General features: G+C 40.4%; 1 protein-coding gene across 1 annotated transcript in view; it reads right to left on the bottom strand.

Annotated features, from left to right (window-relative positions):
- Nucleotides 1-23257, bottom strand: part of AHRR (aryl hydrocarbon receptor repressor) — an 83997-nt gene that overhangs the window by 47744 nt on the left and 12996 nt on the right. The window contains exons 2-3 of the mRNA XM_087736571.1: nucleotides 18628-18699; nucleotides 11202-11383 (exon numbers count right to left, since the gene is read on the bottom strand). Of these exons, the coding sequence (XP_087592697.1) occupies nucleotides 11202-11383; nucleotides 18628-18689 (244 nt within the window). The 5' untranslated portion in view covers nucleotides 18690-18699. The remainder of the gene's footprint in view (nucleotides 1-11201; nucleotides 11384-18627; nucleotides 18700-23257) is intronic.

Raw genomic sequence — 23257 nt, 5'->3', positions numbered from 1 at the left:
CTTCCTCCCATGTCAACACTGAGCAAAAGCCTCAGGCTGCTGCTACTCAGAGATGTCACTGTTGAGTGTTGCATGACATAAAATAAGAATTTCCAGATATTGGTACGCATTTTCTGAAGCAGTAACTACGTTAACCAGGGCTGTCTACCTGAATTCTAGTGAGGTGTTTTGTTTATTGCTAGCATTTAATTTAGATTTCATTTGCTTGTTTTAAACTCATTTAAAACTCCAAGCATAGTATGCCAAAAAACCCCATGCACCCCAAGTACATTCCAAAAGCCAATAAAATGCTATCAATAAACAAAATTGAAATTGTATTTGTCAGAGACTAAATAAAAACTTGAAAAGACACAACGAATTACAGAAAACCCTCAGGACACTTAGCCTTGCCCTTTTCCTTGTCTTGGTATCCTCTTGACCTTGTGTTGAGGCGTTCTAGTGGATCTTTAGAGCTATTAGAGATGGAAACATACGTGGCCCCTCAGAGTAAAACATGGGTCACTCACTGACAAAACATGCACATATCTAGTATAAGACAGGAAACAACATACACATACAAACAACGCAGAGGGAGCAATAAAAAAAAAAACCCGATGAGACAATACTGATGCTGATGCTCATGACAGGCAATGGTCTCAGAGCTTCGGTGGCCTAACAGTTAGCAGGACTTTGGGGAGCAGAACAAGAAAGAAGTTTTTTAAAATAAAACTCTTGAAAGTAGATAATAAAACACATCTGTGAGTGGTTAATAGAAGCAACACAGCATTTATTTGAAAATCTGGTAAGTAGATGATGGAAGCCAGTTAAGGATCTGGCTATTAATCTTTATCCTCTCCCCTCCAGCCTACGCTTCATATATTAGGTATAAAGTCCAGCTGAAAACCATGACAGGGAAAAGTGTTTTTAAACACAATTTAAAATCATATCGTTTTGTGTAGTCTTGCCACACCTTTGCAACCTCCATGTTTACCCTGCCCCCGTGCCTAGCCTTCAGACTGCACCTAGGGACTTCTCAGAGTCCCAGCAACCACCATGCATTGCTAGTGAGGCATATGAGACAGCATTTCAGAACTTCATGAACTGACTCTATGAAAGTACTACAAAGTCCAGAAGCTAAATGGTAGTCTGGTAATCAAAATTATTTTTAAAAAGGAAGCATTGTTTTAGATTTACATCTGAATGACAGGCTCTTAATTCAAGATATTAATGGGTTTGCAGCTTTCCATCTCCATGGACCACAAGTGTCATCTTGAGATCTGCCTTGGCATAGCTGATATAATTGCACAGACTCAAAAGATTGAAGTTACCTGATCTGGCAAGCACCAGAGAGGTATATCTGCACTGGACATGATGAAGTGTAGCACAGAGATCTTTGAGCTAGCTCTAAGGATATTGGTATGGGCACACAGTGTCTTATGCTGCCAAATGGAGATAACAGGAGCTTGAAAAAAAGTGTGGCTGTATTGGGATGGCAAGGCACATACTCTAGTAAGCTGTGCCGCTCAGAAGGACTAATTCATGTGGGCTTATCCCCAAAGTGACATAGCCACTCTGTTTCTTGCTCTGGGACCCGCTCTAACATCCGCATTGTTTCAGAGTTCTCTGCAGAGAGCTTCCACATGTGCTGTAAGCCAAAAGTGAGATGGTAGCAAAGTGAGAAGAGAAACTAGGAGGACAGACTTCCACGCTGTTCTCTAGCCTAAAACTATTTGTCCTATTTGTCTTCAAAGCCCTATGCAATTATATTATGTCAAGCTAAATTCTTTGTTCTGTTCGATAAGAAGTATTGTCTTTTCTTTAAAACATATCTGTGTTTAAAATAAGAAACAAAGTAAATCATTTGCTTGACAGTAAAGAAACGTGTTTCCTCTCAGAGATGGTAATCACTCATGAAGCTGAGAACAAGTGTAAACCAAGCCAAAGTTCATGCCTCAGGCAATGCTTTCCTACCTCCCATCCACTGCAGCAGTGACTAGAACAGAATTATCGCTAGGGCCTTCTGCGATCACTGCAATTGCTAGCAACTTCTGGAGTAAAAATACAATCTTTCCTATGATGAAAAGGTTGGACTTGATGATCACAGGTTGGACTTGATCTCAGAGGTCCTTTCCAACCTTAACAATTCTATGATTCTATGAAAACCAATCTTGTTTCCAAGGAAAACTTGGGTTGCAGTCAAACTACACTTATGCTAAGTTCTTTCTCAGTCTCCAACATCCAAACACAATTTAACTCAAGAAAATTAGGCCAATAAAAGTTCGTTCATTATAGTGTAGGATAATAGAATTTGATCCACGGGGGACTATGAGGGTATTTCAACATCTAGTACCAGGCTGAGCCACGGAGGATCTTAGCTGCAGAGGAAGGACTGAGGAAGCACAGTGCTCGAGCAAGATGAACATCACTGAATACAAAAGACAGTGCGTATATCAGTCTACTGGATTAGATGGGCCCAGTTTTTTCCTTGCCACATACCTACATTTATTTACATCAGTGCTTGTGAGATGCATGGTGTGAGCTAATCATATGCAACTGAGCATAAAAGCCTATCAAATCAGACTGGTTAAAAATGACTAAGCAAGCTGGAGAGAGACAAAGACCCACACTTAATTGCTCAAAGTATTTTGGGGACTTCCCCTAGCAATGGATGAGTAGAGCAGCTGTGGTTTGTGGGAACACCTATAAAACCAGACCCTCTGTGTGTCTGTGACCAAGTTGTCTGGTTCTGAGTGTACTTCTACTGTTGCTAGAAACAGGGGAACTCTTCCAGTGCCAAATACCTTCAGGAGAAATCTAACAGTCAAAGATTTCCCTCCCGTCACTTATCATTTCCAACTCCCTGGTTTTATAATCAGTCTTGCCAATACCAGGAGAAACATTGAGGCCTACAGGGATGTTCACTTGAACGGCATTCAACAACAGAAAAATGTTATGAGATATAGATCCAGAATCGCAAGAGGACGTTCTGCAAGAAGAATCATAATGATGGTGTATTTCCCAAAGACAACGCAAAGTCTATAGAGTCCAGCTCTCTTTGTGCAGATGACTGACTCGGCCTAACAGCTCTGGGCTTGTGAGATCTGACAATATGAACAACCCACAGCACATGACACAAGTACCCAAGGAGTACCAGAAAAGATCTGACACTTATTCATAACTAAGGTCCTTTATTTGCCATAACTCCAAAAAATAGGCATGGAATTTAAAGCCAGTCTCAGAATATGACACTTTTAACATAGTGTTGCACTAACAGGTTCCCTTGGTCTTCAAAGGCAAAAGGAATTCAAGCTATTTAAGAGTCCTCTTGTTCTTCCTGAATATAGGCATATTCTGAAGTAAATCCTGCTTGTAAATCTACTCTCCTTCGCCTACAAAACCTATCTTGTTTGCAGGAAACTAAAGAGAAAGCCAGCTACCAGAAGGATGTCCATCCTTTTACATCAAGGCACAAAGAGGAGGCACGGTCCTTTTCCAAGAGTCAGCAAAGGTCTCACAAGGGTGAGAGATATCTCTAGGTTATCCAGGAGGACGCGTAGCACAAAACAGCCACAGTTATTTGTTACATGGAATGAATGGTGTCCCCAGGAAACAAGGCGAAAAGAAAAAAGTGGAGCATTGGTATACGCAATATGTCACAATGAAATGGTCTCTCTGGCAATTAAAAATGTCAAAAAATGGAGTCAAAATAATCCACTGTTTGAAAATGGGTAAGGTAGGGGAGAGCCAATGTGCAGCTGCTTCTCCAGAAATGAGTCCTGCCAGATCTCAAGAATTAATATATGCAGCTAGCCTGCTTAAAGTCTTGACGCTTGTACTAAAATGTCACTGATTTAGTATTTTAGCACTTGATTAGATAATGACTTGCAGACAGTAGGTCTTCCTTCAAAGATTTACTTACGTACCACTTACGCAGCAGAACACTTTTTCCTCTTTACAATTGCTATATTGTTATGAAGATGGTAAAATTATAGAGCAGTAGAAAGTGGAAAATGTCTCTTTCATGAACATTCCCTTTTTGGCTGAAACACTCTGAATGCTGTGGTAACTTGAATACGATGATTCAATACAGCCACAGGAATAACCTTACCTGTTACCCAGTCTGACCATGAAGGTTCCTTCTCAGTGCAAGCCATTGAATATGCTGACCTAAGAAACCTAAACAGCCTAAATGTTTACAGACAATCTGATAAGCTATGACTGTAGACTACAGCAACAGATACCCTAAAGACATTTTGTATGTGTGCAAAAAGAAAAGTCCTTATTTCTCTTTCAAGAAAGAAATCATTCAGGCATTCTGTTTCAGATGACAGCACTGGGAGTGCTCTAAATCAATAGAATATGTCTTTAAAAAACAAATTTGTAATTATTAAACTGTTCAGATATGTTGGGGACTTCTTGACTCAAGGTACCAGCTTCAGCCCTAGCTAAGCAGAGAACCACAACTGAAATCCTAGATTTATAACTCAAAGTACAGGTTTCATCAAAAACCAGAGGCTTGTTGATAATCTGAAAGCCTCTTATTATTTCCATAATGGAAATCAATATATAAATCATACCAAGAAAAGATCAGAGGGAGTGAAGAGATGGAGTCAAGGAGGTATAATTCCATGATTGTTGATTTAGGCATTTTAACCTGTTCTCAACATAGCCTCTCTCGTAATCTTCATTTGTATTTCAGATCTTTTATTATTTTACTTTTCCTATATCTGTTCCAAATATATCCAGTAGAAAGGACCTGGAGAGAGTCCAGTGAAAGGACACGAAGATTATGAATGCACTGGAGCATCTCTCCTGTGAGGAGAGGCTGAGAGAGCTGAGACTGTTCAGCCTGGAGAAGTAAAAGGTCAGGGGGGATCTCATCAGCATGTATAAACACCTGAAGGGAGCCAGGCTCTTTTCAGTGGTGCCCAGTGACAGGACCAGAGGCAATGGGCACAAACTGAAACACAGGAGGGTCACTCTGAACATCAGGAAACACTTTTTCACTGTGAGGGTGACCAAGCACTGGCACAGGTTGCCCAGAGAGGTTGTGGAATCTCCACCCTTGGAGGTATTCAAAAGCCATCTGGACGTGGTCCTGGGAAACTAGCTCTAGGTGGTCCTGCTTGAGCAGGGGGGTTGGACCAGATGACCTCCAGAGGTCCCTTCCAGCCTCAACCCTTCTGTGATTCTGTGTGTCACTAAGACTATGTTTTTAAATTGAAGGGAAACCTTCAGGCTACTGGAACAAGCTAACAAATGAAAGACGAAATTTTCCCATGGAAATGTATCCAGTATAGGCCATAATTGTAACAATAAACTCAAACATATGAGTTTAGTTTCAAAATCAGTTAAATCTTGTTGTGGAAAAATTTTCCTTGCTTATGTAAAGTAAAATCTAAAAAACAGATTTATACCAAAAGAGCAGAACTTGTCAATCCAGAAAAAAACTTCAGCTGAGAGATTTTTGAAAAGAAAACTTTGGGAAAACGGAAATGTTAGGGAGAGACAGTGGGGAAAAAAGGGATGCCTGATAACCCCTCTGCCTACACAGCAGTGGAATCCTGCATCCTCAGACCAGGAGCTTTGGTTCAGGTAAGAAGCACTCATAAAGCAGTGCTGAACAGCATTACGGTGCAGATAGTACACTGAAAGCAAGATCATTCTTTGTTTCCCTACCCACCTCAAGTTTTAATTTCTTGATTTTCTCTGAGTGTCACTGGAGTGACAGGCGTGTCACATCAGAAACAGGTCCACAAGCTATGGAGTGTGGACTGCAGCACTAAATATTCAAATACTATAATAAATAATAGCTGTCCTTCCTCAGGACAGCCTAATCTAAAGAATATCTAATGAATGAACCTAAGGATTCTGAATCAAAGTAGTAAGAAGTCCATGTATGTTACTGAGCTATGAGATCAATGGCCATGGGTACAGTAGGAGGAGATGAAAGCTGAAACAGACTGCAAGTAATTGAGGATACTGAAAATCAGGCCAGCTGGGAGAAATCCGTTGTTGCTTTCTTCTTAAAAGGGATAAATCCAATTTCCATTAAAGATAAACATCAGTGGGAATTGGATCACACCAAACACGTAAATGAGCAAAAGGAAATGACCCACTAATACAAATGCTAAATCAGAAGAAAGACAGAAACCACACAGTGTATGCTATCCTGCCAGAACTGAAAAAATAAATATATAATTGAAGGGGAGAAACGGGTTAGAAGGAGGGAGGGCAGCTTGGTGAAAGTGATCAGGAAATCCTGGAACCAATGGTTCTTCCAGCAGCAGCAATCCAAGGCACAACAATGTGAAGACACCGGACCTAACGAAGGGAGGTTCACCTGGAGAACTGGAAGGCAAAATCTCAGAGGACAGATATCTAAGGGAAGTAAGAGCTGGACATTCTTTCAAGAAACCAATATGTAGGGGATAAGTGGAAACTATCTCAGTGGCAGTGAAGAGTGGGAAATATAAGAAAAGATCATCTTAACAAAATCCTGAGTTCTTCAATGACTGCAAGCTCAGAAAAAAATATTTTTTTAAGAATGAATAAAATAAAGCACAAGTGTATAAGAAAAAAAAAAGAAGGAAAGCCAATGCATAAAATAAGATGCAACAAGAAAGGGAAGGTTATAAAAAGCATGCTGGAAGTCCTTCAACCATACAAGGCTGGGAAAAGAGTTTTCTGCTACTCAGCAGAGGGAGAGCTATAAAAAAGGTTTAAGTGTGTATTGCCTCTTCCTGCTTCCATCAGCTAGGATCGGACAGATACTGCTACTAAACACCAGCAACAAGGCTACCATCTCAGGTACTTGGATGAGTTTGATGTTTGCAAGTTAGCTGCCCCTGGTGAAACTCATTGCAGCACAATCTGAGAATGAGCTGAAGCATTCTCAGAGCTATTAGCTACTAGCCTATGAGAAATCATGATAGAAAAGGGAGGTTTCAAAAGACTAGAAGGGGACTAACGCAGAGCTTATCTTTAGAAAGCATGGGAAGAGGAAACCAAAGAATACTAGGACCACTATGCTGAGCTTCAATCCGTAGAAAAATGCTGGATAAAAATAACAAACAACCTATTTGTAAAGACTTAAAGGTAATAGAAAAGAAGTAGCAATCAACAGGTCTGTCAAGGATATTTTGCCATGTTACACCACATAAATTGCCTTCTACAACTGGACATGTGGATAGGAAGAACAATAGATATTACATGTCTTCATAACTTTAAAAAGGCTATTCCTACTGTCTCACAATGTTTTCGTAAGTAAACTGAAGAATCTTTTTTGAAAGGGGTCCAAGCTTACTTAAGAAACCATAATCTGAGGAAAGTTCTTACACTAAGAATTGAAAGATGAGGAGTTTTAAGCCCTAGTTGTAACTGTGTTGGTCTATCTAAATTGTCGTAAGTATTTTCCTTACGGGTACTGGGAAGGTTAAGTTAGCTATCTCTCAGAAAGGATCTGAGATGCTAAAAAAACAAGGCACTATTCCTTTTACATTAATTTATAAAATTAATACCTAGAAGGGAATTATTGAAACGATCAACAAAAGGGAGTTGGTTTTGAAGTGGAGCAAGACCACCATTTTTCCACCAGTGGAAAAAATGAGAAATAAGGGGTACTAAAGGATATATTGTCAAGAGTGGTAAAGGAAGACAGACTACAATTAACCAAGATGGAATATGGCCAAGACAGAGGCCCAGCAAGCTCAAGTGGTCACCGCCACTAAGTACCACTCCACTCCCACAGGAGCCCCACCCAAGGCAAATGTTTGTCAGGGCCAAATGACCGGCACGGCTTCCTGTAGCAGCTGATGTCTCGCAGTCTCAGCACCGTTTCAGATCCGTGCTGCTTTAAACAAGAGATCTGGTGAGACTGGAAGGTAACTGCTGCAAGCCGTTTTGAAGTGCTTATCAGGAAAATGCAAAATGACTAAATGCATATAGCTTGGGGGGAGTGGGGCTATTAATAGAGCCACCGCCAACTGATAACAGAGATAGGAAGACTGTAAACCAAGTAGACAGAAGAATTGTTCTGAAGCCAAAGGAAAACATTTCTAAGAATGAAAGAGGGAATCCACCATAGTGACTCTTAAACTGAAGAGTAGAAAAATCAGTCTCAACAACCAGATCTAAATTTTACAAAAGAACCAGGCCTTTGCTTAAACAACTAAGATGAACTAGCCATATGCTTCAAGGTACTAACCTGTAACGGTCACCAAAGAGGGAATAAATGACTGATGAATACTCTCTATCCCCTAATACCTAATTCTCTGCGAAATTATTTTCATACTTGAAATCAATATGGTGAAGTCACTCCATGCCCTTTAACTGGCTATTGATCTTTATAAATACAACATTTGTGCTACACACCGAGTATTGCAGAGTAGCTACTGAAAGGACACCTAGTGGTGAGTAAATGAGTATCTCTAGAAACCGCTGCGACTGTTGAAGTTGTATAATTATAATTGTCACAGGAATTGCTGAACTGTTATGGGTTGAATCTGCAATGTCATATAGGAACTTACGTGTCAAATAGCGCTATTCATGGTTTTTAGAAAATTGCAAACAGCATTCTTACAAGCACTTTTTAAAAACATGGAATTTAAGCTTAACTTCCTTAAAACTCACAGAACAGTATTTTATACAAAAGATGCAGACGCCTGTGTGTCACAGATTACAAATTTGAATGCCCTGAACCTCCACTGCATCAGTTTTAGGAATATTGGATATCTGAACAGAACTCACTACAGATATGTTTTGCTTGATATTCAAGCCAAACTTCAGCTTGCTCATCATCATTCCTTGGGTCCTCCACTCTGCCACTCTAAAATATCCTAAGCAATTCCTTCCCTTCTTGTCCGTCTCTCCTATGAAGACAAACAGCCAAAGCATACAAATTGTATACATTTGAGCTAATTTCACTCTTTTTTTTTTTTTTTTTTTTTTTGTCCATACAGCTTTATAGTCACTTCTTGCCTGTGTTTATTCCAAACCCCTTAATATGTACTAATGCCCTTGTGACCAGGAGATGCCCACAACAGAAAGCTGTATTCCAGATGGAGTCATGCTGGTCTCATGCAGAGAGGGATTATAACCTTCCTGTGTAGTGACATGCTGCCTCTGGGCAAACAGACCAAAATCCACACTTGGCTTTCTTGTTTATGTCAACATATTATATTACAAGGATAGAACAATTTGCTGACCACCGTCCCTCTTCGATTATTGTTTTTATGTTCTCTTTTCCAGGTTTCTCTCTTCTACTGAACACCAGTTGCTTTGGATCAATTTTCCCTGAGTGAATTAGTACGGATTTGCTAGGTCAGTTTTTCCAGATACGTTTTATTTTATCCAATTTTATAACATCTCTGTATGCCACTGGTCTGTTCTCTGTCCTCACAGTGTTTATAACAGCTCACAACTTAGTACCATCCTTTGATTTAAAAAGCCACAAACGAGCCATTTCTGCTCTTCTGTCCTCTTTCATCACAACAAAGATTGAAACACCAGGATGGATATTTTTTGTTTGCTTTTTTTAGGTGACTTCCTACCAAAGTTTTTATTTAAAAAAAAATCAGATTCTGCCTTATTTCTCCACAACTACAAGAAAGTAGATCGTGACGTGCCATGAAGCTGAGGCTGCAGCTCCTGCTCTTCCCCAAACATTAGCACCCATTCCTCACCCAGCTCTGTTTCCACAGCTCACCTCTCCTCTGCTCCACCCTTTGGAAGCTCCAGCCCGCTCTCTTGTCTTAAAATGGCATGTAGTTTCCTTCCTTTACTATAAACAACGCTTTCTGTAACCTTAGTTTCATGATGTAAACATTTAAAAATAAGAATGAAGGGAACACAAACTATGTGTTCAATTAGGTAATTTGGGGATTAAATTAAATGAAATCTCTCAAAACATGGAACATTTCACAGTAATGAAGTCTGGCTTTACTTGTTTTCCTTTTATCCCATCCCTTTAAAAAAAGGAGACAATGGATCCTAGAAAATCCGGCAGAAGAGTGGTAAAGGCAGCTGAAGACAGCTTATTGCTTGTGAATCCATGGGAAATGAAAGTAGAGCTCAGAGGAAGGGGCTGTAAGACTCAGGTATGTGTTCAAAGGGAAAGAGAGGCACTCTGTAAGCTGCAGGATGCTGGAGGCTGGGCAGCCAGCTGCCACAGTTGACATGGGAGGCTCCTGCTATCAGTAACATCACCATCTGTAATCTGATGTCAGCTTGTAAAATGCCCTGCAGCCTGCCAAAGCCTCTTCAAAATCTGGCATTTTTTTCATACTAAAATATATAAAACCCAACCAACAGATATCATTCTTCAGTCAAAACAAAACAAAAAGATAGGGCTCCCTTGTATACACTGTGCATAATAAGGCAAAGTAACAGGAAGGAGTAGTAAAGAGCAGTGAAGGAAGAATAATGTCCATTAAAAAGTCTCTACAGTCCACCTATAAGTTTTGGTCAACTATACTCCTTCAAACATGCTTTTTTTTTTTCCTTTTTTTTTTTTTTTTTAAATGACTCTGGAGAGGATTTTAATTGTTAAATCCCTAATCTGGAGTTTGCTCTTGTGAACTCTTCAGCAACAGAAGAAACTAAAACTGCCTGCAAATTTGGAAGGATTCTTATTATGTACATCTGAACATGCACATTTGGCTTTCATTGTGCAGTGTGCCAGACAGCTACAAAAACAAAGCGTAGCCTATTACAGCTTAGTCAACACTTTAAACTTCAGATCTCACTTATCCTGAAAGAAAGTGATTTTTTTGGCCTTTTAAAGAAGCCCATTTCCTCTTGGCATACAGCAAACACAGGTAACGCGGTAGTTGCTTGACTTTCACATTGTATTTAAACAGACATTGCAAACATGCACGATAATAGCTTCAAAAAGGGACTTCAAAGTAACTACAGGTATTACATCTGCCCCAAGGCAGTTTAGGGATTTTACAGTCATGTTTTCCCGTTTCCTAAAGGCTGCTGAGGAAGGGTGGGGGTTATCCCATTATTTGGTGAAAAACACAAAAATGGCATAGGAGGAAATGCACAAAATTTCCAACACAACATCCCGTGCACAAAATAAGCTCAATAGTAGAGATTAGATCTTTTCTTTCTTACTTTATCAATGTAGTACTGCATGTTAATTTTACTCATGATAAGTACAAAGCAGCAATAAATTAGAGAGAGACTTTTCACAGGGTATTGATATCTTAGAGACCTACCTTGAAAGAAACTTTTGACTCGGAGATAGCTGACACTAAGACGCAAGACAGAAAGTTTGTCCAGCTTCGATATGATGTCAGGTGGAAAAGGCAGGAGGCTGGCCAGGTGGTCCAGTTCCGCGTTCAGACGGTCCCTGTGTCTCTTTGAAGGATTTGATTTTTCATTCCCAACTGCAGGCCTTCTGTGGTGGAGAACACATTTTCAATTATCTGTTTTACCTCCAAACAGTACAACCGGAGACTGAGACGTTGTCTGCAATTAGTTGATAACAGGCATATTGACCCTAGCTTCTATGAAAATCTTCAAAGTTTCTGTCCCCTGCCAAACAGAGATTTACCATTCTGCATTTGCCATAGTGCAAAGACATGGACACTGGCCTCTCTTTTCACATCTGCCCAGTGAAAAACAGATGAAGAACTGGTACCTCTTAGCACCCTCTCACCTTAGAGGAATGGGTACATTCATGTTCTAGTGAATACCAGGAAAAACGATTTCTCATCGGTGCTATACAAATGAGGGTCAGAACAACAGAGGAAAATTACCGTGACTAATGCATGAACCCATTCAATATCCACTGTATTAATTCAAAGCATCTTAGTTCCCTCCATTTAATGACTCAAAGTTAACCTGTGGGTCAGGAGATAATTAAGAAAAGAGCCTGTCTTTAGACATGATTTTAAAAAGTATGGGAAGCAAGGTGAAGAGATGTTCTTTCCTCAAGCTCAAAAATACTGTGAACATTCTCACATTTACCTTCCTACCTCAGTAATAACAAAGATAGGCATTTGATTTCTCTCTTAGGAACATTGATATTCCTTCCAAAACATAAAGACTAAGATTAGTTACTAAGATTTCTAAGCCAAGGACTCCTAAGATAAGACTAAGATAAGTTACTCAGATTTCTAAGCCAAGGACTCCTAGTCTATCCCCATTTCATGTCCCTCTCATGCAGCGAACAGGACCAGATGCCTCAGAAAAGCTATCGTGAAAATGCATTAAGATGAAATACATTGCAAATGAGGAAGCTCAGCTTTGGGGTGTCTGCTGATATTCTTCTTACAGAACGTGTAAGATGCTGTTCTCAAGAGGAAGAAAAGGAAAAACTGGTGTACTTGCACACAGCCATGGAAACCTGATTTCCACCACGACAGCGAGGGGTGGTCAGTGCTGAAGCACAGACTTGTCGTTTAAGCAAGACGACCTGAGTTAGACGTTTGAGAAGGTGGTTATCTCCAGCAGCCAGCCATTGCTGGACCCAGCAGTAAAGTGCGTTATCCAGAAATGAGTCACAGGCCACTGGAGCCGATCCACTATCTCAGAGGGAGTACAGCAGCCCAGTGCTAGAGCTGAGCTAGCATCTCCCAGGGGACTTAGTGCTGCGTCTGCTGGTCCTCCGCTCGCTCTCCTAATGCCCATGTTCAAATTCTTACTGTAGCACATTGCCACATTCCTCCTGAGGCGCCTTCTCCAGAATAAGAGACACTGAGAGAAAAATCAAGGAGGAAATGATAGAAAAATACTCAAGAATGGGAAATGGCAAGGAAAATACAGGTGTGCTAACAGTTTCCACTTTCACCTGACTAAAGGCAAGGATCATAATCTTCTGTAGCTTAGCTGGTGCTCCAGTGAAGAATCAGAGCAAAACTAATTATTTGCAGCGCTTTACTACTACATTTCCACACTCCACACATTTACTATATTTTTCAATCATAATTTTAATTTTGAGCATTAGTATTTCACAAGGTGGTTATAGGGTTAAATTGCAACATTTGCGTGTTCCCCTCTTATAGGTACAATCTTAATTTATCATTGTAACTGTGATTAAAAAAATAATGCTGTTCTTAGGAATTAGTAAAACAAAAGATCAATGTTTTGTACATGTGATTGCTGACTTTGCTGCTAATTAAAAACCTCTTAAACCAAATCAGGTATGAAAAATTCATTGCTACTTTTGAGAGCCTTCAGTTCATTTTAACAGGACAACACTGATGGACAGAATGAATGAAAAAAATGTTTGAGGTAGCTGTCAGTGAAAACAAATAATTCCTGCTTTTTCATTCAAAATTACCAAAACTGGTATGTGGCCCTTCAATAACACAACAAGTTGCTTTCAAAGACGTGGGGGAGATTTTGTTGATTGGGATGAATAAAGAACTTTATTAGAGAGAGAAAATATGCAACAAATAATGCAATCAACAAAGAAGGAATACTCTTTTTTTACTTTTCCAGAGTTAGCTGTTTTTCAAAAAAGGGTGTACATATCGGGCACTAATTTTTTGGAGTAAACCCTGAAGCTCAGCCATCCTCGCTATGACACCGAAAGGATGTCTGACCTGTGGAGAGCAGTAATTTTGTGGGGATATAGCCTGTAGTTCAGTAGAAGCTAAAGAACGTAAGCTTTTACTAATTGCTCTTTATATCTGACAACCCAGCTGAAGCAAGGGAGCAATTTAGGATGGAAAAAAAAATAATTCCAATAAGGAAAATTAGACTGATGAGTTCAAGGGGTAAAAATTGACAAGACTAACATGGAATAGAAACAGAAATTGTTCAAGCCTATTTACCATGTAAAATAGTGACTACTCTGTTCCAGCGAGGTATGGTTTGAGGCAATTATGTGGACTGCATTTGTACTGAGCGTCAGGAACAGTTTTCTGGAGCTTGCAAGGAATGGTGTAAAAAGACTAGGGAGAAAGTTCAGGACAGAGTCTTCCTGAAAACTCAAGGAAATGATTCAGTAAGGGAGTGAATCCAAACAAACAGGGGTTTGATGTAAATGGTAATCAGGCGCCAAGTGGATGCGATTTAAAACAATGCGAGTTCCATGGAAAGGCTAGCATAGCTATCCACAATCAGAAAAGGGCAGGCAGGGAATTTCTTCAATGGGCTGTTTTGAAGTAAATGGAAACTCTAGTCCTTATTTTGAGCTGAAAGTAGAGGGTGCTTGTTGTGGTCGCGTTAAACCAGGGATTGTCAAACTGTCAAACTGCGTAAATCAGGTCTAAACAGAGACATAGCACTCACTCTATGATACCTCTTTTACTCTGCTTTTCATACAACACTACTACAATGAAGTAGCACACGTAATTAAAACAATAAAGCTGGCATTTCCCTCTTTGCACTGTTAAACCGTTCAAATTCTGCTCTGCAGTAACAATACTTATACCTGCACAGGACCCACATCACCAGTCCCTCTTTGGTAGGAACCGAGTGTGGGAGCTGGTGCAGAGAACTTTTTCTGTTTCGGTGGTACATAAGGCATTGAGCCGTTTGCACTTTAATGATTCAGCGTGCTCACGACACACAGACTGCCACCAGTGTAAACCAGTTCGGTAAGCTTGCAGAGGAATTTCCTGCAGCTACAGCTCTGTCTGCTGTTTGCTACCCTCTGAGGGAGCCCTACCCTGTTAACGAAAAGTTCACTCTGAATAAGTTTTTAAAGTATGCTGAAGTGTTAAACCAGCAGATGATCTAAACTGAGAAAAATCTAATCATCTACTATGACTGCAAGCTTTCAGTAAGAAGGGAAAGGGAAGAGAGACACCATGAGATGCAACAGATGATAGGCTAAGTGCAAAGTAACAGCAAGATGATTATCGTGAACATACTGACCAGCACCCACAGCCACTGAGCTGTGCTTGGGCATGCCATGGGTACCCTGGCAGAGCTGAGCTCCAGTGCCAGCTGTGTATGTGCAGATGTTCGCCATCTCCTACGAGCGAAAAGGACCAACTGAGAGAAAGCTGTGTGAAGAAAAGGAGGCCCTTTGCCACCTTCTATCTCTTTTGAGTCTTCACAGTAAGGAAAGGAGAAAGCAGAACTAATGGTGAAGAAGACATCACGCTGGCAGAGCAGATGAGAGGTGGGATAGTGTGATGCCAAGTAAGCGGAAGGGCTATGCCACAGAGGGCCTTAAAATGAGAACTAGGAAGCAGGAGGGAGCTGCACCTCCTGAGGTCTCTGTTTACCCTGGCACTGGTACAGTTCTGGCTGCAGTGGGCAGTTTGGAGCAGTTATAGATACACTCAGAGCTAGGGCAGCTGTAGCTTGCCTTTAAAGAGCTGTAAAACATTACAAGAAATGTTTTGTGGAGGGAGAGAGTTTTACAAGATGCCAGGGTCTGAGACGAAGAAGTGGCTGAAGCTCTCAAATGGTAACTGTCCTGAAGTGTTGCCTTAGCATTTCTCATAGAAGTATTAATTTCAGCACAGTGATTTTAGTTTGAGGGTAAAAACAAGATCTCTTTACTTTTCACATGCTTGAATTACCAGTAAAATGTTAGATTTCCACAGGAAACAAACACTTGGTAGAAAATATTTCCTTTAGTCAAAACTCCGGTTCTCTGGCTGAAAAGCATATCTGATGGAAATTTTTCTAACAGTCCGAGCTCCAGGTGTTTGAACCGGTTCCATAAAAGCCAAAATTCTTTAGTGTAGACCACATTTCATGGGGCTTGTTTGGAAGCTTTCTGGGGCAAAAGGAGAACAGCTAGGGTGTTTTGTTTATTTGCATGTATAAAAGTAGAACTTAAACCCAATGTGTTGTCTGAAGAATGGCAACCTAATGAAGATAGTCTCTTCTAGTTCTGTGTAGAGAAGACTGAAACATATTAGGTCTTCCTGGTAAAAGAAGTTTTCCCACACATTCTTCCACGGTCTTGTGGGTCTCTGCATTCTCCCGTGGAGCTTCTGCATACATTTTCATTACTATTCTGTAAAACTACCTCAGAATAGGATTTCTGTGCCTGAAAAACCATGGAAGTAGTGAACAATATCATTCTGCGGCATCCCGAATTAAAAGCCAGCTGCAGGATCACCACCTGGCTTGACAGCCTGATCACAAAAAGCTGATGGAGAGGCAGAGAGTTGGCCTCCTGCAATGCGCTGAGTATGGGCAGACATGAACGTCCCAGTTGTTCTGCAAAGGGGAAAACTGCTCCTCTGTCCTTTGAATCCTGGCCTTCAAAAGGACTAATCCATTAATCCCTACAGAAATCCAAGTATCCTGCTCAGACTGGCATCTGAGCTCACTTATTCCTTTGTCAAGGGAAAGTTAAATTTCTAGAGGCTATTCGTGGAAAAAAGAGAGGAATCATTATTAGGACTGGCCAAAGAATTCCCATCAACTTTTTTTCCTGTGAAAAATGAGGTTTTTCAACTGAACAAATACCTCTCCCAGAACAGGTGGCAGCATCTACCATGGTTCGTTATCAGAATGACAGGGGAAAAAGTAGAACAAGGCCATGGAGGAAAATGTGCTATGCTATCAAACAAGAGAAAAAAAGCTGTAACAAAAATGGTATGACATGGATCAAAACCATCGTTAAATATACTGTTCAATTAATAGGCTATGTCTACCCTTCTAAATTCAAGATAAATTATTTGAGGCAGCATAACAGAAAGGATACCCGAGAGTCCTGAAATGTCAGTAAGGTCTGGAGGACTGAAGGACAGAGACCGTGAAAGGAGCTCTGTCAGCCAGTCGGTCTTGGGCATTCAGAGTCTCTTTAGATCAGAGTTAGGAAGTCCCTGAGTGAGGGAATAAGCACAGGAAAGGCTTGCCAGAGACCAAGCCCACAAACAGATAAGGTTTGAGGAACAGACCAGTGTTGCTAGGAAAGAGAAATCATCCTTAGCAAGTGAAAAGTAACCAACCACAGAAAACAGAGGGCTGTCTTCAGTGCGGGAGCTCAATAGTCCAATAATCCAAAGCATCTGATTCCCTTTGTGTCAACCAAAACCAAGTTTCTTGATCAAAATTCTGTATGACCTGGCTGGATAAGCTCATGCTCTGGTACTTGTACTGCAATTTCATAGCAAAGCTATTTTCAAGGTAGCATTACTGGTGATGACTCACAAGGTGAAAACTTGGCTCCGTCCAATTCAGTGAGAATTTGCCTCTGATTTTGTTGAAGCCAGAATTTCATACAAGGCTCCTGAGGACATTTACATCCTTTGTTAACAAGTAGTTTTCTTAGCCATTGCATTTATATAGAAGTCATCTTCAAGAGTTCTTCTAGCTAGTATATACGCTCCAAACATGGAGCTTAATGTTTCTCAAAGCAACTGCAACTCTCCTTCCTTTCTCACAAAAGTTATGATTCACAAACAGTTCTGCACAGAGGTAATTTCATGTACTGGAGCAGTTCCATACTTCATGCAGTTTTAAATATCCACATCCGTACTTGAACAGTCGTGCAGAAATGTTACATACGCTTTGGATTTAACACTCAGGTTTTGCAGGAAGAATCATTTTCTTATGTCATTATATTTGTCTATTGAAATTGTCACCTGTGATATATTTTACACTAAAAGAAATATTTTTTAAGTGGGAACAAGTGGTTCATGTGCAAATACTCTCCAAAATCCAAACAAAATCAACAGATTTCACTCAAACATTCAGAGAACCTCCCCTTTGACTTTAGACCAATTATACAATTTTCAGCCAAGTGGGTTATTTTTAGAAGGTCTGAACAACTGATAATAGGGAAATCTATTTTAGTTACCTTCTCATCCTTAAATTGTCTGTGAAGGCCACCAGTGCTAGTTCATAATTTTAACACAGTAAAAATGTGTGTTTCATAACCATATAATCAAGTGTAACATAGATGACGTGTAATGATTATATTAAAAAGCTTTCATTTCACAGAGTGGTTTATGGCATCTGGAAATCATTTTACATTTGAGTGATAGCAACCTGTTTTCCCTCCCATTTCAAGCATCTTTTAGTAACAACTTCCCGTTGCTTTTTTTCTTTTTCTGCTTTGCCTTCACACATACAATTCCTCTCTCCCATTTTTCTCCTAATGAAAGCGATCCCATAGTGAACAGTGGTTTGAAAATGTTGTGTTCTTTATGCGAAAAGTGAGTCACCAGTCAGCATTTTCAGTTGGCTGAACTGACCCACTTTCCAGGCTCGCACATGTTGGACTTAGCGATGCCCCAAGCAAGGCTAAGCCAAGGAAGGGGGAGCGCGACGCCAGCACCCTGGTGCCACTCGACACACAGCTTCCCAAAAGGCTCCTTGAACAGGCGGTGGGGAACACAGAAGCGCGGAGCTCCGGCCCATTGCCCAGCTGACATTTAGTCCACCAGTATCTTCTGCCTACGAAAAAGCTCTGTCCCTCTCCGCTCACCACGGCAGCGTACTCTGCAGTGCACTGCGGTACACACCACAACCACCACTGGCCTCCCCCTGGGACACCTAGTGATGGGTAAGGACGGTTTGACCCATGCTCGGCATCCTTTCTGGAGCCAGTCCTAACCATGAAGAGCCAGCCTCCCAACCAGGGGTTTCTCACTGCAGAGAAAGAGATTAAGTCTCTCCTCTGTCAGCGGACCATGGGAGGAAGAGACTCCTCCTTCTACCTCATTTCTAGCACGTACGTTCGGAGGGAGATGCCTCCTGATGAATATGATACTTAACTGTTTCTGAATGGGTTTCCTCCTTTTCCTCCCAGCGTACAGGCATTCCCCCGGAGGAATCATTGTTTTGATGCTGAAAAACAAAAGGAATAGGTTACTTAGTTTAGAGGTTTCTATGTTTCATACCGCTGTACAAAATGACAGCACCAAGAAAGTTCAACCGAGGAAAATGTTTGTTCCTTGAGTGTGGCATTCAACAACACTAAAAAGCGCAGTGGCATTAGTTAAGATAGAAGCTTAAGGCTTATTCCAATTTCCTACCTTAATATTATTAGAATATTGATGTTTATATTCAATTTTCATTTTTTTAAATTAAGCATACTATACCTGGTATAAAAATGGCTATAAAATACATCCTGTTTACTCAATATCCAAAATTAATTTTTCTCCTCTAGGCTCATTTTTAAATTCAACTAAACAAATAAGAATGAACAATACTACCCATCATCTTCTGCAGAGAGGATTTCACAGCTTTTTAAATACACAGGAATATTGTCTTCCATTACTGACACTGTGATAAGTAGGATGCGATTATTCAAATCAGCATTTTTCCAGGCCCTCACATCCTCATTTTTAACAACTGAAAGTATATCTGTCAACAGCTTAAGAAGTGACACACAGTATTGTGGTTAGCACTAGGACCCATCCCAATGCAGTGCTGATGGAGGTGACAATTTTCAGACAAAACTTGGCCTTATTATTGCTCTGTTGGGGCACGTTAGTCTTAGAGACATTGCAAGCTCTGAAACAAGTCTTTGCATTCGGTCTGTTTAATTCTTCTGGAGATTAGCCGAATATCAAAGTCTCTTGATTTTCTGTCTGAAAGAGTATTTTAGTCTTGCTGTGTGCTGTTCAACAGTGGGTGCATGCTGCCTAAGAGGTTACTATATCTCAAGAGTATTTGCTGCTTTGTGTAAGATGTAAAATTAAGGGGACCTTCTATGTCACTGAATCAAATCCCATGCTCCTAAAGACAGCTGTGTCAAAATTGCAAATTATAAACCTACTGCACTTCATTTAAAAACTGTTTAGAGGAGCTTTGCTCTTCATTGAAAGGCAGCTTTCCGATAACTAGCTTTCCAGCTTAAATTTGTTCATGGTCATTTTATACCCATTTGTTCTTCTGCCAACATTGTCTTTTAGTTTAAATAGCTCTTCCTCCTCCATTGTGTTTACTCATTGGCGTATTTTTAAATATCAGTCATATCTTCAGTCAGCCTTCATTTTTCTATTCTAGGACAACCCAAACTCTTTTATTCCCCTCTCAAGTTACAAACTCCCTATTCTGCCCATCATCTTAGGAGCCTTTTCTTTCTCATTTCAATCAATCTGTCTAAAACATGGATAAACATAATCATGCACAGTATATTAAGTAAAATATAAAAGTATTTCATACATGCATATATATACACATATGTATTGACCAACCATTAATTCTTCATGGGAATTACATCACTTGGTATTGTGTGATTGCATTTTCCTTTTTCATCCCCATTATCAAATTCATGGCTCACAGTCATCCTGTGGTCACCTGATATGCACAGTTCTCCATCTTCATGTATAACTTGCAATAAATAAATGCACAGTTTATGGAGAAAACCCAACTTTTAGAGCCAGAGTGCCCGGCCATCCCACTCATACAATTAACCTCCAGTTCATTTTTGTTATGTGAGACTTGTATCCTCTTCTGTATTGATGGTGCAAGCAACTAAGTTTATTGGTAGACTCTTGGTTTTGCAAGAAATTTCTTAGTAAAAATATGATTGTCTCCAAACTCATAGTTGAGGAACTCTGGTTGTAGTTTCCCTTCTGATCAGCCATTTTCCTTTCATCACGTGTTGTTGACCCAGTTCCTTCCCCCAACTCTTTCAAGTCTTGTCCTAGTCCTCAGCAGCAAAGTATCCTTCACTAAATTCAGATAGATTAGGTCTACCATATTTCTCTGATCTGGAAAATCAGTTATTCTATCAACAGAAAGCTCTCAGGTTACTTTGTCAAAATCATCTAAATCTACATTCCATTTTCATTCCATTACACAACTGACCACAGCCGCTAATGGTTCTTTCCTTGAAAATTCATTCTAAAATGGTGCATAGTATAGAGATCAGGTCAGTAGTAGCCTTCTCTCAGTTGTAGCCAATGGTGGAAACACCAGCCATTCTCCAGTTGGTGCAGTGTCAGGTATAGAGTTCTTCCAGAAATACACAAAACAGGTTTTTTTCACTGTTACTGAGACAATTTCATGTGGAATTAGATGGATGAACTGCTTGGCCAAAGTCTATGAGGGATAAGATACAGTGCAATAAATACTGCTCCAGGTTAAGAAAGTTTGTTTATCCCACAGCCTCTGCTTAGATTAAAGCCTTCTTGCCACCTTCAAAGACCTTGTTAGGTTAGGCTTGTCTACAAGCTCGTTTTTTGCAATACTCTGCCAGTTTTTAACATTTCATCTACCCTGGTGGGTTTTCTGCTCCAGTGGGAAGCTGAAATGGTGTGAAGATGCCAAAAGAATTGCTGCAGTTTCTTGTGAGACCTTACATTAAAAGATATTTTGTTTATATTGTAATACTTTTGTGTTCTGAGTCCTTCCCGTCCATAATATGATTCTATGACTCATAGTTCATGTTTCAAAACAGTGTCACATGCTAGACTTCCCTTCTCTTGCCTTCATGAGCAAAATTACAAGGAGGAGAAAGACTTGGACAGCATAATTCAACTGAAAACTGGAAGTTAAGTGTTCATTCAATTTCCCAAAAGGACCACTTTGTTTTAAAACCCATTCTGGTTCGGTTGATACGTATGTGACAGCAAGCAGAAATAAATTAAAAGACCTCTGTATTCTAACAACTGGAAACCAGGAAATAAATAGCAAACAATATGAGCTAGAATTTACGTAGTGTAAAATGCCCGTTAAGAAAGATAAAGGCCCAAAGGAAAATTCACAAGTTGCAGCGCTAAAGAGAAAAGATAGTATGCGTTTTAGAAGAATATTACAAACAAAAGAAGTCTAAAAAGTGTGTACAGTGCTTATCAGATGGAGATGGCTGTATGTTAGAACTGCGTAAAAGGTAAGAGTGTTCAACAGATTCATTTCTCGTCTCTGAAAAGATGCACTTGCACCAAATAAGAATAAACCGTGCACTCTTCAGGCTTTCTACAGGAACTTTTTACAGAATTAGGACAAGGGGTTACCACAGCAACGTCGTAAGAAGCACTGCCTCAGCAACTGAACACCAAGGTCCTAGATATGCGTACAGCCAAGAGGTGCTTCTGCTACTACCACTAATGCCAATAGTGCCATGCAGATAAAACGAGTCTGAGAATGAATGTACGGGAACAAAAACAAACTCAGAAGGCTCATGGCTAGTGGTGGACAGAACCATAGACCAAGAAAACGTTTCCGGACCATGCTCTCTTCTGATCATCTGTGAGCTCTCCTCTCCACCATTGGGACAGACCAGCCCATCTCCACCACTGCAGGAGGCTGGGGGCTCCTTCCCCCACCAGCCCACCAGCCTCATATGGGAATGAGAAACGTGAAGAAGTTGGAAGGACAGCGCTTGGCTGCTCAGGACAATCGTGCTCTTTCCTTTCTCTTTCTCTTTCTCTTTCTCTCTGTAACACTTGAAAGCCCTCACGCACTCTGCCCCTGTTTGCGGAAGGACAAAGACGAACCCAAAGCTGCAACCTTCCACGCCTCCAGCAGCAGGAGAGGGGGCTTACAAGCTTGAGGAGCTTCAGGAGGAGGATAGCTAGGACTGAAAGGAACAGAATTGCTGGGAAAGGGCAGATGTGGGCCTTGATCATTCACTTGCTTATGTCAGATGCTTTTAATCACTGCTGACATTAAGTCATAATGAATCTCTGAACACTGGGGAAATCCAAAGGACTGAAAGACAGCTGCTATATGACAGTCATCAGAGAAGGGAAACATAACGATCCAGCTAACCACCGGATGGCGAGACTGACATCCATCCCAAGCAAAATACCAGTAAACTGGTAAGAAAGACAAATGACACCACTTAGCAGAATTCTATGGAATATCATGCTCTTTGGAGTGACACTAGCTCACTGAGAAGTTATCACCTCTAGCAGATAAAGCAATTTGCTTGTATTAGTAAATCATTTAACTTACCAGCACAATATCCTGATTTTAAAAAGCTACCATGAAGTATTATAGAGCACAGTTTCAGTAAGTGAAGAATTTGTCAAGTGACAGATCCAAAAAAAAAAAGAGTAATCCTTGAGAAATCACTGCTAAATAGAAAGGTTTTTATAAAGATCTTGCAGGCATCACGGTTCAGTACAAAGCCATTGGTGATAACATTTGCAAAGTTATAAAAATTCAGAAGAGTGGTAAATAATGCTGAAGACATAGTGAAACAGAACAATCCGGAGTGGCCGATAGGCTGTTTCTGTTTATCCACAACGCATTTTAATACCTCCAAATGCACACACTCGCATCTCAGAATAGGGACTGCAAGTCATTGCTACTGAATAGGGACTGCATCCTGAAATGCCAGCAATTCTTGAAAGGAATTAGGGATCAAAGTAAAAAATGAATACAGTCCATACCCTGAGCTCCCAGGGAGGAGCTGCTGCAAAGGCAGCTAATGCAGTTGCTGACCTAA

This window comes from Nipponia nippon, unplaced genomic scaffold (assembly GCF_047370975.1).
Source record: "Nipponia nippon isolate SJK-2023a ecotype South Korea unplaced genomic scaffold, ASM4737097v1 scaffold_1, whole genome shotgun sequence".
NCBI classification, from domain to species: Eukaryota; Metazoa; Chordata; class Aves; order Pelecaniformes; family Threskiornithidae; genus Nipponia; species Nipponia nippon.
Note: the sequence above shows the minus strand (reverse complement) of the source record. Positions and strands in the feature narration are given on the sequence as shown.